General features: G+C 43.1%; 1 protein-coding gene across 1 annotated transcript in view; it reads right to left on the bottom strand.

The window, feature by feature from the left end:
• The window catches only part of iars1 (isoleucyl-tRNA synthetase 1), a 120,527-nt gene that overhangs the window by 26,259 nt on the left and 78,608 nt on the right, over nt 1-15,660 (bottom strand). Inside the window, exons 24-27 of the mRNA XM_041891841.2 lie at nt 13,338-13,440; nt 13,016-13,099; nt 3,120-3,294; nt 1,339-1,472 (exon numbers count right to left, since the gene is read on the bottom strand). Coding sequence (XP_041747775.2) covers nt 1,339-1,472; nt 3,120-3,294; nt 13,016-13,099; nt 13,338-13,440 — 496 coding nt within the window. The remainder of the gene's footprint in view (nt 1-1,338; nt 1,473-3,119; nt 3,295-13,015; nt 13,100-13,337; nt 13,441-15,660) is intronic.

Genomic DNA, 15,660 nt, shown 5'->3' with positions numbered 1-15,660 from the left:
AGAGACAGAATACAACGGCACTGCTCAGGAAGGATGACAAACAATCCATATGTTACTATACACCGAATACAGGTTATAGAGACAGAATACAACGGCACTGCTCAGGAAGGATGACAAACAATCCATATGTTACTATACACCGAATACAGGTTATAGAGACAGAATACAACGGCACTGCTCAGGAAGGATGACAAACAATCCATATGTTACTATACACCGAATACAGGTTATAGAGACAGAATACAACGGCACTGCTCAGGAAGGACGACAAACAATCCATATGTTACTATACACCGAATACAGGTTATAGAGACAGAATACAACGGCACTGCTCAGGAAGGATGACAAACAATCCATATGTTACTATACACCGAATACAGGTTATAGAGACAGAATACAACGGCACTGCTCAGGAATGATGACAAACAATCTGTTGTGTTATATAATATATATATATATATATATATATATATATATATATATATATATATATTATATATATTATATATTTACTTGGTTTTGTGTGTTTTCTGGTTTCTAATCTCACCTGCACAAATTTTACCTTATTTTTATTTGCACTGTTTATCTCCCACTTTTCTGTGTGAATAAATCAAACTAAAACTGGAAACTGAGCGGTGTGTAGCAGTCCAGTATAACTGTAATATGAAATACTTTCAGCTGACCTTCTAAATCCTTCGTTTAACTATCCTCGTGGGTACCGGAAATTCCCTCAAGTCCCCACAAGGATAGTTAAACAAGAAATTCTCCCTCGTGGGGACATTACCCAGGTCCCCACGGGGACAAAGTCTATTTCAGGCTTAGGGGTTAGGTTTAGGATTAGAATTAGGGTTAGGGGTTAGAATTAGGCTTATGTGTTAGGGGATAGGTTTAGAATTAGGGTTAGAATTAGAGGTTAGGTTTAGGGGTTAGGTTTAGGGTTGGAATTAGAGGTTAGGTTTAGGGTTGGAATTAGGGTTAGGTTTGTGGTCCTCTGTAGCTCAATTGGTAGAGCATGGCGCTTGTAACGCCAGGGTAGTGGGTTCGATCCCCGGGACCACCCATACGTAAAAATGTATGCACACATGACTGTAAGTCGCTTTGGATAAAAGTGTCTGCTAAATGGCATATTATTATTATTATTATATTATAGAATTAGGGTTTGGTTTAGAATTAGGGGTTAGGTTTAGGGTTAGAATTAAGTTTAGGAGTTAGGGTTAGGGTAAAGGTTAGGGAAAATAGGATTTTTAATTTAATTTTTAATATTTTAGGTCCCCATGAGGATAGTAAAACAAATGTGTGTGTGTGTGTGTGTGTGTGTGTGTGTGTGTGTGTGTGTACCTGTGAGTCAGAATGGGCTTCATACTGTGTAGCTGACCCAGAGGTCATGACCTCTGACCCAGAGGTCTGGTTGAAGCTGTACATCAACCTCAGGTCCTCCTCATGAAGCTCATGACCGTCCACCACAATGGAGCCTGGCAAAAAACACACAGACAGCGTCAATCAATCAAATGTATGTATAAAGACGTCCACCACAAAGGAACCCGTGTGGACAACACAGAAGACTAACACACAAACACAGCTACATTTCCCCGTTTTCTAGAAATCCTAGATGGAAGATTCCTGGAATTAGCAGAAAATCCGTTAATCCTCCAACCAGTATTTCTGGAAAACCAGGGAATTTAGGAAAGGAGGGGAGGGGAGGGGAGGGAGGGGAGGGGAGGTGAGGGAGGGAGGGAGGGGAGGAGGCTGGTTATAAGATGATCACACACTAATCCCAGATATACATGCTTTTTTTGCCCTGCCTCTTTTAAGTCTTAGGGTACAGGGTTCACTGTGTGGTGTGTAACAGGGTTCACTGTTCCAGGTGGACCGTGGTTATTAACAGCTACCTCCCACCATAGAACAGGGGAAACCTCTATATTGCATCTCGTCAGTAAAACAGAAGGTATGTGGTCCCCTGTAGCTCAGTTGGTAGAGCATGGCGCTTGCAACGCCAGGGTTGTGGGTTCGTTTCCCACTGGGGGCCAGTATGAAAAAAATGTATGCACTCACTAACTGTAAATCGCTCTGGATTAGAGCGTCTGCTAAATGACTAACATTAAAAAATATATATGTATATACTGGCTGCAATCAGAGGAGCATTCATCCTCCTACACAGGGACATCAAAGGGATCCTAGTCCCAATTCAGCAGTACATTTAACAGACACACCTACTACCCCTCCCTCCTTACCAGTCTTTAACAGACACACCTACTACCCCTCCCTCCTTGCCAGTCTTTAACAGACACACCTACTACCCCTCCCTCCTTACCAGTCTTTAACAGACACACCTACTACCCCTCCCTCCTTACCAGTACATTTAACAGACACACCTACTACCCCTCCCTCCTTACCAGTCTTTAACAGACACACCTACTACCCCTCCCTCCTTACCAGTCTTTAACAGACACACCTACTACCCCTCCCTCCTTACCAGTCTTTAACAGACACACCTACTACCCCTCCCTCCTTACCAGTACATTTAACAGACACACCTACTACCCCTCCCTCCTTGCCAGTCTTTAACAGACACACCTACTACCCCTCCCTCCTTACCAGTCTTTAACAGACACACCTACTACCCCTCCCTCCTTACCAGTACATTTAACAGACACACCTACTACCCCTCCCTCCTTGCCAGTCTTTAACAGACACACCTACTACCCCTCCCTCCTTACCAGTCTTTAACAGACACACCTACTACCCCTCCCTCCTTACCAGTCTTTAACAGACACACCTACTACCCCTCCCTCCTTGGCAGTCTTTAACAGACACACCTACTACCCCTCCCTCCTTGCCAGTCTTTAACAGACACACCTACTACCCCTCCCTCCTTACCAGTCTTTAACAGACACACCTACTACCCCTCCCTCCTTACCAGTACATTTAACAGACACACCTACTACCCCTCCCTCCTTGCCAGTCTTTAACAGACACACCTACTACCCCTCCCTCCTTACCAGTCTTTAACAGACACACCTACTACCCCTCCCTCCTTGCCAGTCTTTAACAGACACACCTACTACCCCTCCCTCCTTACCAGTCTTTAACAGACACAACTACTACCCCTCCCTCCTTACCAGTCTTCTGGAAGGCCTCCAGCTGATCGCTCTTCAGTTCTTTAATGGAGGCAGTAATGGATTTGAAGGCTCCTTTCAGCCTCTTCCCCAGCACCATGTGGTCCGGTTCAGCCCGCAGAGTGATGCCGTATTTGTCTTTGTCCGTGGAAAGGGTCAGCTGGCGGACATTTAACTCCTGGGAGAGGGGAAGAGGAGGAGGAGGACAAGGAAGAGGAGGACATTTTAGTTTAGGGGTTTACTGCCTTGCTCTAAGGCACAACATAATAATATTGCAGGCTCGCCACCAGATTTTCAGTTGTTGGACCTGGGATTTGAACCAGCGACCCTCTGGTTGCTGGCCCATCGTTCTGAACTACAGGCTACCTGAAGCTGGAACAGGAAACAGGAAGAGCTACAGTTTCCTCTACCGTCGCAGTGTGTTGTACAGTGTATCTAGGTCCAGAGAGTCTGCCTTGTCAAAGACTCTTTAATAAAACGTGCTTCATGATCAGACCACATCAGACCACGGTGACAGCACACTTCTCTCTTCATCTCAGAGACAACAACAACAACAAGTCATCCACAATTGGTCTATTCACACACAACAGGGGGAGGTGATAAGTGCTGATAACACCAACCAGGACAGGACTATTCACACACAACAGGGGGAGGTGATAAGTGCTGATAACACCAACCAGGACAGGACTATTCAGACACACAACAGAGGGAGGTGATAAGTGCTGATAACACCAACCAGGACAGGACTATTCACACACAACAGGGGGAGGTGATAAGTGCTGATAACACCAACCAGGACAGGACTATTCACACACAACAGGGGGAGGTGATAAGTGCTGATAACACCAACCAGGACAGGACTATTCAGACACACAACAGAGGGAGGTGATAAGTGCTGATAACACCAACCAGGACAGGACTATTCACACACAACAGGGGGAGGTGAAATAATACTTGATATTGTACTGTGTCTGTAATACTTGATATTGTACTGTGTCTGTACTACTTGATATTGTACTGTGTCTGTACTACTTGATATTGTACTGTGTCTGTACTACTTGATATTGTACTGTGTCTGTACTACTTGATATTGTACTGTGTCTGTAATACTTGATATTGTACTGTGTCTGTAATACTTGATATTGTACTGTGTCTAATACTTGATATTGTACTGTGTCTGTAATACTTGATATTGTACTGTGTCTGTAATACTTGATATTGTACTGTGTCTGTAATACTTGATAGGCTTGATATTGTACCTGACATTAAACTGAACAACTTTATTCAGGGCTTATAAGGACCAATTCATTATCTACAGTAACAACATAATATAGGACTATAGGAGACGTTGATCTCATTGCTGAATTCCTCTGCAACAGTTTCATTAACTTCACTTGCTGGCAGCAGGGACACCATGGTTAAATAAACTGTTTACTTGCAGTGGGCTGGCAGCAGGGACACCATGGTTAAATTAACTGTTTACTTGCAGTGGGCTGGCAGCAGGGACACCAACGTTAAATAAACTGTTTACTTGCAGTGGGCTGGCAGCAGGGACACCAACGTTAAATAAACTGTTTAATTGCAGTGGGCTGGCAGCAGGGACACCATGGTTAAATAAACTGTTTACTTGCAGTGGGCTGGCAGCAGGGACACCAACGTTAAATAAACTGTTTACTTGCAGTGGGCTGGCAGCAGGGACACCAACGTTAAATAAACTGTTTACTTGCAGTGGGCTGGCAGCAGGGACACCAACGTTAAATAAACTGTTTACTTGCAGTGGGCTGGCAGCAGGGACACCAACGTTAAATAAACTGTTTACTTGCAGTGGGCTGGCAGCAGGGACACCAACGTTAAATAAACTGTTTACTTGCAGTGGGCTGGCAGCAGGGACACCATGGTTAAATTAACTGTTTACTTGCAGTGGGCTGGCAGCAGGGACACCATGGTTAAATAAACTGTTTACTTGCAGTGGGCTGGCAGCAGAGACACCATGGTTAAATTAACTGTTTACTTGCAGTGAGCTGGCAGCAGGGACACCAACGTTAAATAAACTGTTTACTTGCAGTGGGCTGGCAGCAGGGACACCAACGTTAAATAAACTGTTTACTTGCAGTGGGCTGGCAGCAGGGACACCAACGTTAAATAAAACTGTTTACAGCAGGGACAGAGCAGACTGCAGCAGAACAGAACAGAGCAGAGCAGAGCAGAACAGAACAGAGCAGAACAGACTGCAGCAGAACAGAACAGAGCAGAACAGAGCAGAACAGAGCAGAACAGACTGCAGCAGAGCAGAACAGAGCAGAACAGACTGCAGCAGAACAGAACAGAGCAGAGCAGAACAGACTTCAGCAGAACAGAACAGAGCAGAACAGAGCAGAACAGAACAGAGCAGAGCAGAACAGAGCAGAGCAGAACAGAGCAGAGTAGAGCAGAACAGAGCAGAACAGAGCAGAGCAGAGCAGAACAGAGCAGAGCAGAACAGAGCAGAACAGAACAGACTGCAGCAGAACATAACAGAGCAGAGCAGAGCAGAACAGAGCAGAGCAGAATAGACTGCAGCAGAACAGAACAGAGCAGAGCAGAGCAGAGCAGAGCAGACCAGAGTAGACCAGACCAGAACAGAGCAGAACAGACTGCAGCAGAACAGAACAGAGCAGAGCAGAACAGAGCAGAGCAGAGCAGAGCAGAACAGAGCAGAACAGAACAGAACAGAGCAGAGCAGAGCAGAACAGAACAGAACAGAACAGAGCAGAACAGAACAGAGCAGAGCAGAACAGAACAGAACAGAACAGAACAGAGCAGAGCAGAACAGAGCAGAGCAGACTGCAGCAGACTGAGATAAAAGTTTGTATCCTGAAGGTGCTACTGAGAGTCTGCTGGGTATAATAGACGACAGCGTTAGTTATAATAATAATAATAATAATAATAATAATAATAGGGCTGAATAGGACAATTAATCTTTGGTTGAGACTTTATTCTGTGTCAAGATCAATACTAACAACACATTAACCCTTTACACTCCTGGGAAATGGCCTATATGTCAATAGCCTATATGGAAAGGGCCTTTATGGATACAGTTGAAGTCGGAAATTTACATACACTTAGGATGGAGTCATTAAAATTCGTTTTTCAACCACTCCACACATTTCTTGGTAACAAACTATTGTTTTGGCAAGTCGGTTAGGACATCTACTTTGTGCATGACACAAGTAATTTTTTCAACAATTGTTTGCAGTCAGATAATTTCACTTAGAATTCACTGTATCACAATTCCAGTGGGTCAGAAGTTTACATACACTAAGTTGACTGTGCCTTTAAACAGCTTGGAAAATTCCAGAAAATGATGTCATGGCTTTAGAAGCTTCTGATAGGCTAATTGACATCATTTGAGTCAATTGGAGGTGTACCTGTGGATGTATTTCAAGGCCTACCTTCAAACTCAGTGCCTCGTTGCTTGACATCATGGGAAAATCAAAAGAAATCAGCCAAAACCTCAGAAAAAACATTGTAGACCTCCACAAGTCTGGTTCATCCTTGGGAGCAATTTCCAAACGCCTGAAGGTACCACGTTCATCTGTACAAACAATAGTACGCAAGTATAAACACCATGGGACCACGCAGCCGTCATACCGCTCAGGAAGGAGACGCGTTCTGTCTGCAAATCAATCACAGAACAACCGCAAAGAACCTAGTGAAGATGCTGGAGGAAACAGGTACAAAAGTATCTACATCCACAGTGAAACAAGTCATATATCGACATAACCTGAATGGCCGCTCAGCAAGGAAGAAGCCACTGCTCCAAATCCGCCATAAAAAAGCCAGACTACGGTTTGCAACTGCACATGGGGACAAAGATTGTACTTTTTGGAGAAATGTCCTCTGGTCTGATTAAACAAAAATAGAACTGTTTGGCCATAATGACCATCGTTATGTTTGGAGGAAAAAGGGAGTCACTTGCAAGCCGAAGAACACCATCCCAACCATGAAGCACGGGGGTGGCAGCATCATGCTGTGGGGGTGCTTTGCTGCAGGAGGGACTGGTGCACTTCACAAAATAGATGGCATCATGAGGAAGGAAAATTATGTGGATATATTGAAGCAACATCTCAAGACATCAGTCAGGAAGTTAAAGCTTGGTCGCAAATGGGTCTTCCAAATGGACAATGACCCCAAGCATACTTCCGAAATTGTGGCAAAATGGCTTAAGGACAACAAAGTCAAGGTATTGGAGTGGTCATCACAAAGCCCTGACCTCAATCCTATAGAAAATGTGTGGGCAGAACTGAAAAAGCGTGTGCGAGCAAGGAGGCCTACAAATCTGACTCAGTTACACCAGCTCTGTCAGGAGGAATGGGCCAAAATTCACCCAACTTATTGTGGGAAGCTTGTGGAAGGCTACCCGAAACGTTTGACCCAAGTTAAACAATTTAAAAGGCAATGCTACCAAATACTAATTGAGTGTATGTAAACTTCTGACCCACTGGGAATGTGATGAAATAAATAAAAGCTGAAATAAATCACTCTACTATTATTCTGACATTTCACATTCTTAAAATAAAGTGGTGACCCTAACTGACCTAAGACAGGACATTTTTACTAGGATTAAATGTCAGGAATTGTGAAAATTTGAGTTTAAATGTATTTGGCTAAGGTGTATGTAAACTTCCGACTTCAACTGTATGTTTCTTACAGAAGAAATATGAAAAGCATACGCATAATCAAGGTAGCAATTGAACGGAAACAGTTAGGAGATTATGATGGAAATGATGACCAATGACAATGACCAAAAGGTGAGGACACAAGACGTTACACTGTTGATTTTATGTGCATTTTACATTTACTGTACTTTTTGCCGCATTTGTCGATAACTAAATCTGAAAATACTCTGGATACATTCAGTAACATAAGAATATACCTGGAAAATGTGAGATAAGTGCAACGTAAGACAAAAAAAATGACAAGGGTTTGAGTGAGAGGACTAACTGGTGTCTCCAAGTGGCCACACACCTCTCCAAAGTGTGCTCAGTTCCTAAGTCATTTCAATGCTCTTTTATGACTCAAAGAAGACTCTTCAACTATAAGGTGCTCTATTGAGCTCTCCTAGCTGGGCCGTTGAGGAACCAGAGCAAACACACTTGTAGTTGTTTTGTTTGGAACACAGCCCTGCATTCCCGCCGTCACACAATTACTGTTGTTGTTTAAACGATCCAAAAACGGTCCATTATAAATCCGCACTCTGGGTCAGGTTGGCATTTTTTGAAAGCTTGTTCTATTGCCAACATGACTAGCTAAATTATAAAATACGATCTTTTCACAAGGCAATTCAGAGAAGCAGATCGTAATTTTGGTGGGCATAAAATGGAGTCATGAGTGCATTCAGGTGCATGGACCGGTGGCAAGTTTTCTTCACAATACCCAGGGTACGACGCCACGGCATCTTGTAACTGTACATTAACGTTGACACTGTACATTACATTAGTTTTATGATATGGAAATGTGAAGTACCTTTTCAAGCTTTTTTATTATTATAAGAAAAGCTTTGCTTTTATACTTACAAGACCATCATGCTTGATTGAGTGAGCTGTTTTGTCCTGTAGTAATGTCTGTATTTCTTTAAACCTTTATTTTAGCAATACACAGAAAAATATATACAGCACAAGTCAAAAGTCCGGACACGCCTACTCATTGAACGGTTTTTCTTTATTTTTTACTATTTTCTACATTGTAGAATAATAGTGAAGACATGGTTTGGGATGAGTTGCACCGCAGAGTGAAGGAAAAGCAGCCAACAAGTGCTCAGCATATGTGGGAACTCCTTCAAGACTGTTGGAAAAGCATTCCAGGTGAAGCTGGTTGAGAGAATGCCAAGTGTGTGCAAAGCTGTCATCAAGGCAAATGGTGGCTACTTTGAAGAATCTCAAAAATAAAATATATTTTGATTTGTTTAACACTTTTTTGGTTACTACATGATTCCATGCGTGTTATTTAATAGTTTTGATGTCTTCACTATTATTCTACAATGTACAAAATTTTAAAAATAAAGAAAAGCCCTTGAATGAGTAGGTGTGTCCAAACTTTTGACTGGTACTGTGTATATGTATATATACAGTTGAAGTCGGAAGTTTATATACACTTAGGTTGGAGTCATTAAAACTTGTTGTATTTCAAGGCCTACCTTCAAACTCAGTGCCTCTTTGCTTGACATCATGGGAAAATCAAAAGAAATCAGCCAAGACCTCAGAAAAAAAAAAATTGTAGACCTCCACAAGTCTGGTTCATCCTTGGGAGCAATTTCCAAACGCCTGAAGGTACCACGTTCATCTGTACAAACAATAGTATGCAAGTATAAACACCATGGGACCACGCAGCCGTCATACCGCTCAGGAAGGAGACGCATTCGGTCTCCTAGAGATGAACGTACTTTGGTTCGAAAAGTGCAAATCAATCACAGAACAACAGCAAAGGACCTTGTGAAGATGCTGGAGGAAACAGGTACAAAAGTATCTATATCCACAGTGAAACGAGTCCTATATCCAGGGGTGCACATACCTTTTTCAGTGAGTTACTCAGGTGAGTACCAGCAGATGGTGTCTGGTACTCACCCCATATGTAGCGTGGTCTTAATATGTACAGTCTTCCTCACTGTCCTCTTCAGTGCCGCCACCACTGTCCTCCTCAGTGTCGCCCCCACTGTCCTCTTCAGTGTCGCCCCCCACTGTCCTCTGCTTCAGCTTCCTGCATGGTAGATGATGACGATGCTGCAGATGCACCTCCCTGTCCTTGGTTGAGCCTCCGATTAGCTGTCTCCATCCACAGGTCAACAGCAGGCTTTAGGGTCAAATGTCTCTGTGGTCTGCTTTGACAGGTGAATGTGCATCAGGGCTGAGAGACGAGCATGTGACAGACGAGATCTGTACTTGGTTTTTATTATGTTGAGATGTGAGAATCCCCTCTCCCAAGCTGCACTGCTTAAAGGCAGTGTAAGAGACAGCTTAACCACCTTGTTGATGTTGGAGTAAGCATCTGGGTTACTTGTATTTACTATTTGGACCAAGTCATACACTGCTTTAAGCACATCCATTCTGTCACAGTGGTATCTTTGTCAAGTTGCAAGGTGGCCTCATATTTCTTGAGAATGCTGCAAACTGTTGTGTTTCCAAAACTGTGGAGGTCTTGCATTTCCTGAGGCCATGTTGAAGGATCAAATACTAAGAAATGATCACATGACTTGAGGGAGTCATATCTGATTTCAAACTCTTCAATTAACCCCCTGAGTAAGTGTGTCTTGTCTCTGTCAGCATCAGCATTGGAAACAGTGTGTGCCCTGTGGCTTTCACCATCAAGCAGAAGTGTGAACTGTCCAATGGCCACCATGAGTTCATCCTTACATTCTCCAATGGTCAGCTTTCCCTTCTGAAACCTAATGGATGTGGTGTTCAAAATGTTGCAAATGTCAAGCATGTTTGACAGAAAGCACTGAAAACGCTCTGTGCAGATATGCTGCAAGTCACTGTTATCACTTGTAACCAGTTGCATTTTAATGGCTGGCAATAGTCTTGATATTTTTAACAGTGTTTCATGCCTCCATGCAGACCATCTGATATTATGAAACATACCCAGTTTCACAAAGGAGTTCCCATTTTCTTCACATAGCTTATTCAGTGCAGCAGTTTTTCGCTCCACCTTTTTGTAAATAAAACTGCAGCAGCTTGACCACAGAGCGATTAAATGTCTCACAGTAAGGAACGTTGCGATCAGCTGATTTCGCGCAATTCTCTAGTGTGTGTGCGGTGCACAGAATGTGCACAAGGGAGTCTCCAACCGCAGCAAGTTGCCGGAGTTTTGGCACAACGCCGTTGTAGATACCTACGTTGACAGCAGCCCCGTCTGTGCACACAGCGACCAACTTTGCTGTCCAGTCATCCAAGCCTGTGTCCTGGAAAAGTCTCACAAGTCCGTCTGTTATGGCCTGCGCGGTTCGGTCAGCACCCAATTCAATCAGTCCAATAAAGTCTGAAGTAAACTCTCCGTTGCTGGACACAGACACAATGTAAACTATTTCCTGCTCAGTTTTTTTGATGTCCTCAGATCCATCAAAAAGCAGCCCCCAAAATTCAGCAGACTGCAACTTGGCTCGTAACTCCCCGCTGATGGTGTGAGCGATGCTCTGCATGATCCGTGTGCCCCCTTCACGTGAATGATATGCACCTCCGACATTTACTCCTAGCGGCTTCAGTAAAGGAACATCCTCAGAATAGGAAGACATGGGACGTGCGTGTTTAGCTTTATGGAAGGCGAGGAGAAAAATATTAAACAGAGCTTGCCGCTGTTCTTCATTCAGCTTGTCTCGCCATCTGGCAAGTGGACGACTGGACATTTCTTCTCGGCTAGCTTGTTTAGCAATGGCTTGCGCCACATTCGTGTGCTCCTTGCTCTTTTCATGTTTGTCAAATAAAGGATGGTTGAAATTCTTTGAGCCTTTATAAAATGCACCTGTTTTGTCTGCTAGATGTGGATTTGAGCGGCAAATCTTGCACCACATTTCAGTGCGCTCATCGTTAGCTTCAAGCCACTGCAAATCTTGGAGCCACTTTTCCGAAAAAAGTATTTTCTTCGGCTCTGGCTCCAGTTGGCGTTTCTTTGTAGGTGGCGAAACGCCAAAGAAGCTGCTTAATGTCTGTTGCTTTTTGGACATCCCTGACAGTAGTTGACAAGCAACATGTCATGTGTAAGGTTAGATGAGAAGATCGGTCAAGTACGCAAAGGCGCGTAGTAACACAAGTGGCATTACGCATTCCTGATTTTTGTCCCGCTTGCGTACCTGCGTACCAGTTATGTGCACCCCTGCCTATATCGACATAACCTGAAAGGCTGCTCAGCGAGGAAGAAGCCACTGCTCCAAAACCACGATAAAAAGCCAGACTACAGTTTATAACTGCACATGGGGACAAAGATCGTACTTTTTGGAGAAATTTCCTCTGGTCTGATGAAACAAAAATAGAACTGTTTGGCCATAATGACCATTGTTATCTTTGGAGGAAAAAGGGGAAAGCTTGCAAGCCGAAGAACACCATACCAACCGTGAAGCACGGGGGTGGCAGCATCATGCTGTGGGGGTGTTTTGCTGCAGGAGGGACTGGTGCATTTCACAAAATAGATGGCATCATGAGGAAGGAAAATGTGTGGATATATTGAAGCAACATCTCAAGACATCAGTCAGGAAGTTAAAGCTGGGTCGCAAATGGGTCTTCCAAATGGACAATGACCCCAAGCATACTTCCAAAGTTGTGGCAAAATAGCTTAAGTACAACAAAGTCAAGGTATTGGAGTGGCCATCACAAAGCCCTAACCTCAATCCTATAGAAAATATGTGGGCTGAATAAGCTTTGTGAGCAAGGGGGCCTACAAACCTGACTCAGTTACACCAGCTCTGTCAGGAGGAATGGACCAAAATTCACCCAACGTATTGTGGGAAGCTTGTGGAAGGCTACCCAAAACATTTGATCCAAGTTAAACAATTTAAAGGCAATGCTACCAAATACTAATTGAGTGTATGTAAACTTCTGACCCACTGGGAATGTGATGAAAGAAATAAAAGCTTAAATAAATGATTCTCTCTACTATTATTCTGACATTTCACATTCTTAAAATAAAGTGGTGATCCTAACTGACCTAAAACAGGGAATTCTTACTAGGATTAAATGTCAGGAATTGTGAAAAACGGAGTTTAAATGTATTTGGCTAAAGTGTATGTAAACTTCCGACTTCAACTGTATGTGTGTATATATATATATATATATATATATATATATATATATATATATATATATATATATATATATATATATATATATATATATATATATATATGTGTGTGTGTGTTAAGGTATATATCTTACCTCCAGGATGTATTTCTGCAGGGAGGTGATGTCTCTCAGAGCTTCTGGGTCTTGGTGGATCACGACCACCTCCTTCAGGGGGTACTACACAACAACAACAACCGTTAGTACACAACAACAACAACAACAACAAGACACTACAACATTATAACAACAACCACCACCATTAGTGTACTAGACAGAACAATTGTTAGTAGACACTACCAAACAACAAGAACAACAACAACGAACAACAACAATCGTTAGTGCTAACACACGCGGTGCTACACGTGACAACAACGAATGTTAGCTAAGAAAAAACACACAGTTGATGTCCTCCTACCTTAACAGGCAGAGTCTTACGGTCTCTGATGACTCGTCCTAGCTCAATGACAGACTGCATCTGACACACAGCGCTCTCTATACGCTTGTCGATCAACGACTCCCTGGTGACACACAGGACAGGAGCAGGTTAAGAGGCCAGACTGGAACCAGGGGTTAGAAGACATGACACAGTGGGTATATATCTGAGTTAGCTGCGTACATCGGTTGTCTTGGACATCGAACTTCTCAATAAAAACTCCAGACTGAAATTGAGTTGGGAGTTGACCCCCCCAAAACCCTGATGTCCATTATAAAGTGTGTGGAGGAACAAGACACGAGGCGGGGACAGATGTTCCGAGTTTGTGATTGGACGAGGGAGAGCTCGGGGTTTGTTGTTTTGGAATGTTTTGAAAGTCTCTGAAAAAGTGTTCTATTGAAAAAAGATTTGGTTACTAACTACATTTTTGAGTTTAGACGAGTTTAGATCCTGTGACGCAGTTGGCATCAGTTTGCTGGGACCGCTGCTGTCCAGGGATCCTGCCAATCAGTCTCTCTCTGTCTCTCTCTCCAACCAAGGGCCTAGCCTAGCTGCCTATCAAGATAGCAGGGTTTCCTTGAGGGCTTGAACCGCGACACGGTCAGCCCTTGTGGCTGGGACCGCAGATTGTCCCGGGTTTGTGACAGTCTGGATCCCTGCTGTTTGTTGCGGTTTCCATCTTCCGTGCGACCTGCCCTGTGTGGAACTGTCAGGAGTGACAGCATAGCCTACGTTGCTACCATGACAAAGACCAAAGCCGGTGGGAGTACCTTTGAGGACAGTGGTGTCTCTCTATCACAGGTGAAGGATCTTTAAAATGAACAAAAATGTTTTTTTTACAAGCAGTTGTTAAAACAACAACAAGAAAATAGCTTTAAGTGTTGTGTCCAAATACTGGGGGATTCAACTAATAAAAGAATGGACGACCTGACCAGAGAGGTCCAGGACATGAAGAACAGTTTGCAGTTCTCCAAGAGTACGTACATCTTCCTCAACGAGGACTATCCTGAAGCTGTGCGCCAGAAGAGAAAATAACTTATCCCGGCCATGAAAGCTGCCAGAGCGCGTTGGGACATTGATTACATCCGCTATGACGGGCTCATTGTCCACCCTCCCTCCCAGAAGCCTGGAAGGGATGAGAGAGCCAAGCCTATGGGTTCGTACCTTCAAACCCACAGCACATACACCAACACCAACTGATTAATGGACTGCTGAATTATAATTTCCCCCTTTTTTGTAATTATTTTTGTTATTTTCCATATTAGGTCCATCTCTTATAAAACTACCCAGGACATTTCTCTAAATAGCCCATATTAATATATGCAGCCTTAGAAAAAGGTTTCATGAAATCAATCATTCGCTTTCAGATAACATTAATATATTAGCCATTTCTGAGACTCACTTAGATAATTCATTTGATGATACAGCAGTAGCAATACAAGGATATAACATCTACAGAAGAGACAGGAATGCTTATGGGGGAGGTGTTGCTGTATATATTCAGAGCCATATCCCTGTAATGCTTAGAGAAGATCTCATGTCAAGTGTTATTGAAGTGCTGTGGTTGCAGGTTCACCTGCCTCATCTAAGTTCTAACAGTCAGTATCTAAATAATATGTCCGCTCAATAGGAAGCTTCTCACTGTAACCAGTGCCTGTAATCTGGTTCAGGTTATTACTCAACCTACCAGGGTGTTTACAAACACTACTGGAAAAAAAATTGATCACATTTTTTACAAATACTGTAGAACTTAATTCTAAAGCTGTATCCATACCCATTGGATACAGTGATCACATATCCAGAAAAAGCTAAAGTTCCAAAAACTGGGCCTAAAATAGTGTATAAGAGATCATACAAAAGATTTTGCTGTGACTCTTAGGTGGATTTTTCTAACTTGATCACAATTCAATCAGAATAATTTGGGAGTGCTCTTCTCGACCATTGATGGCCTGATAAATCCTACCCCCCTAAACCTATCTGAACTTTCCTCCACATCTAAATGTGATGAGTTTGCTGCATATTTCAGACATAAGATATCCAACATTAGGCTGGGTATCAGTCAAGTAAGACCTGATGAGAAGTTTGATGATCGTGTGCCCTAGCCTACCACGCAAAGGCACTATGGATTTATTTCCCCTGGTTGACACAGGCTCAGGAAAGTCATATCACAACTTAAGCCTTCTACCTGCCTTCTCGATCCTATCCCCACCACCTTCTTCAAAACAGTTTTTAATTGCATATCTGAAGAAGTGCAAGCAATTGTTAATCACTCCCTTTTCACAGGCACTAAAAACTGCTATGGTGA

Source organism: Coregonus clupeaformis, chromosome 12 (assembly GCF_020615455.1).
Source record: "Coregonus clupeaformis isolate EN_2021a chromosome 12, ASM2061545v1, whole genome shotgun sequence".
In the NCBI taxonomy this organism is placed as follows: Eukaryota; Metazoa; Chordata; class Actinopteri; order Salmoniformes; family Salmonidae; genus Coregonus; species Coregonus clupeaformis.
Note: the sequence above shows the minus strand (reverse complement) of the source record. Positions and strands in the feature narration are given on the sequence as shown.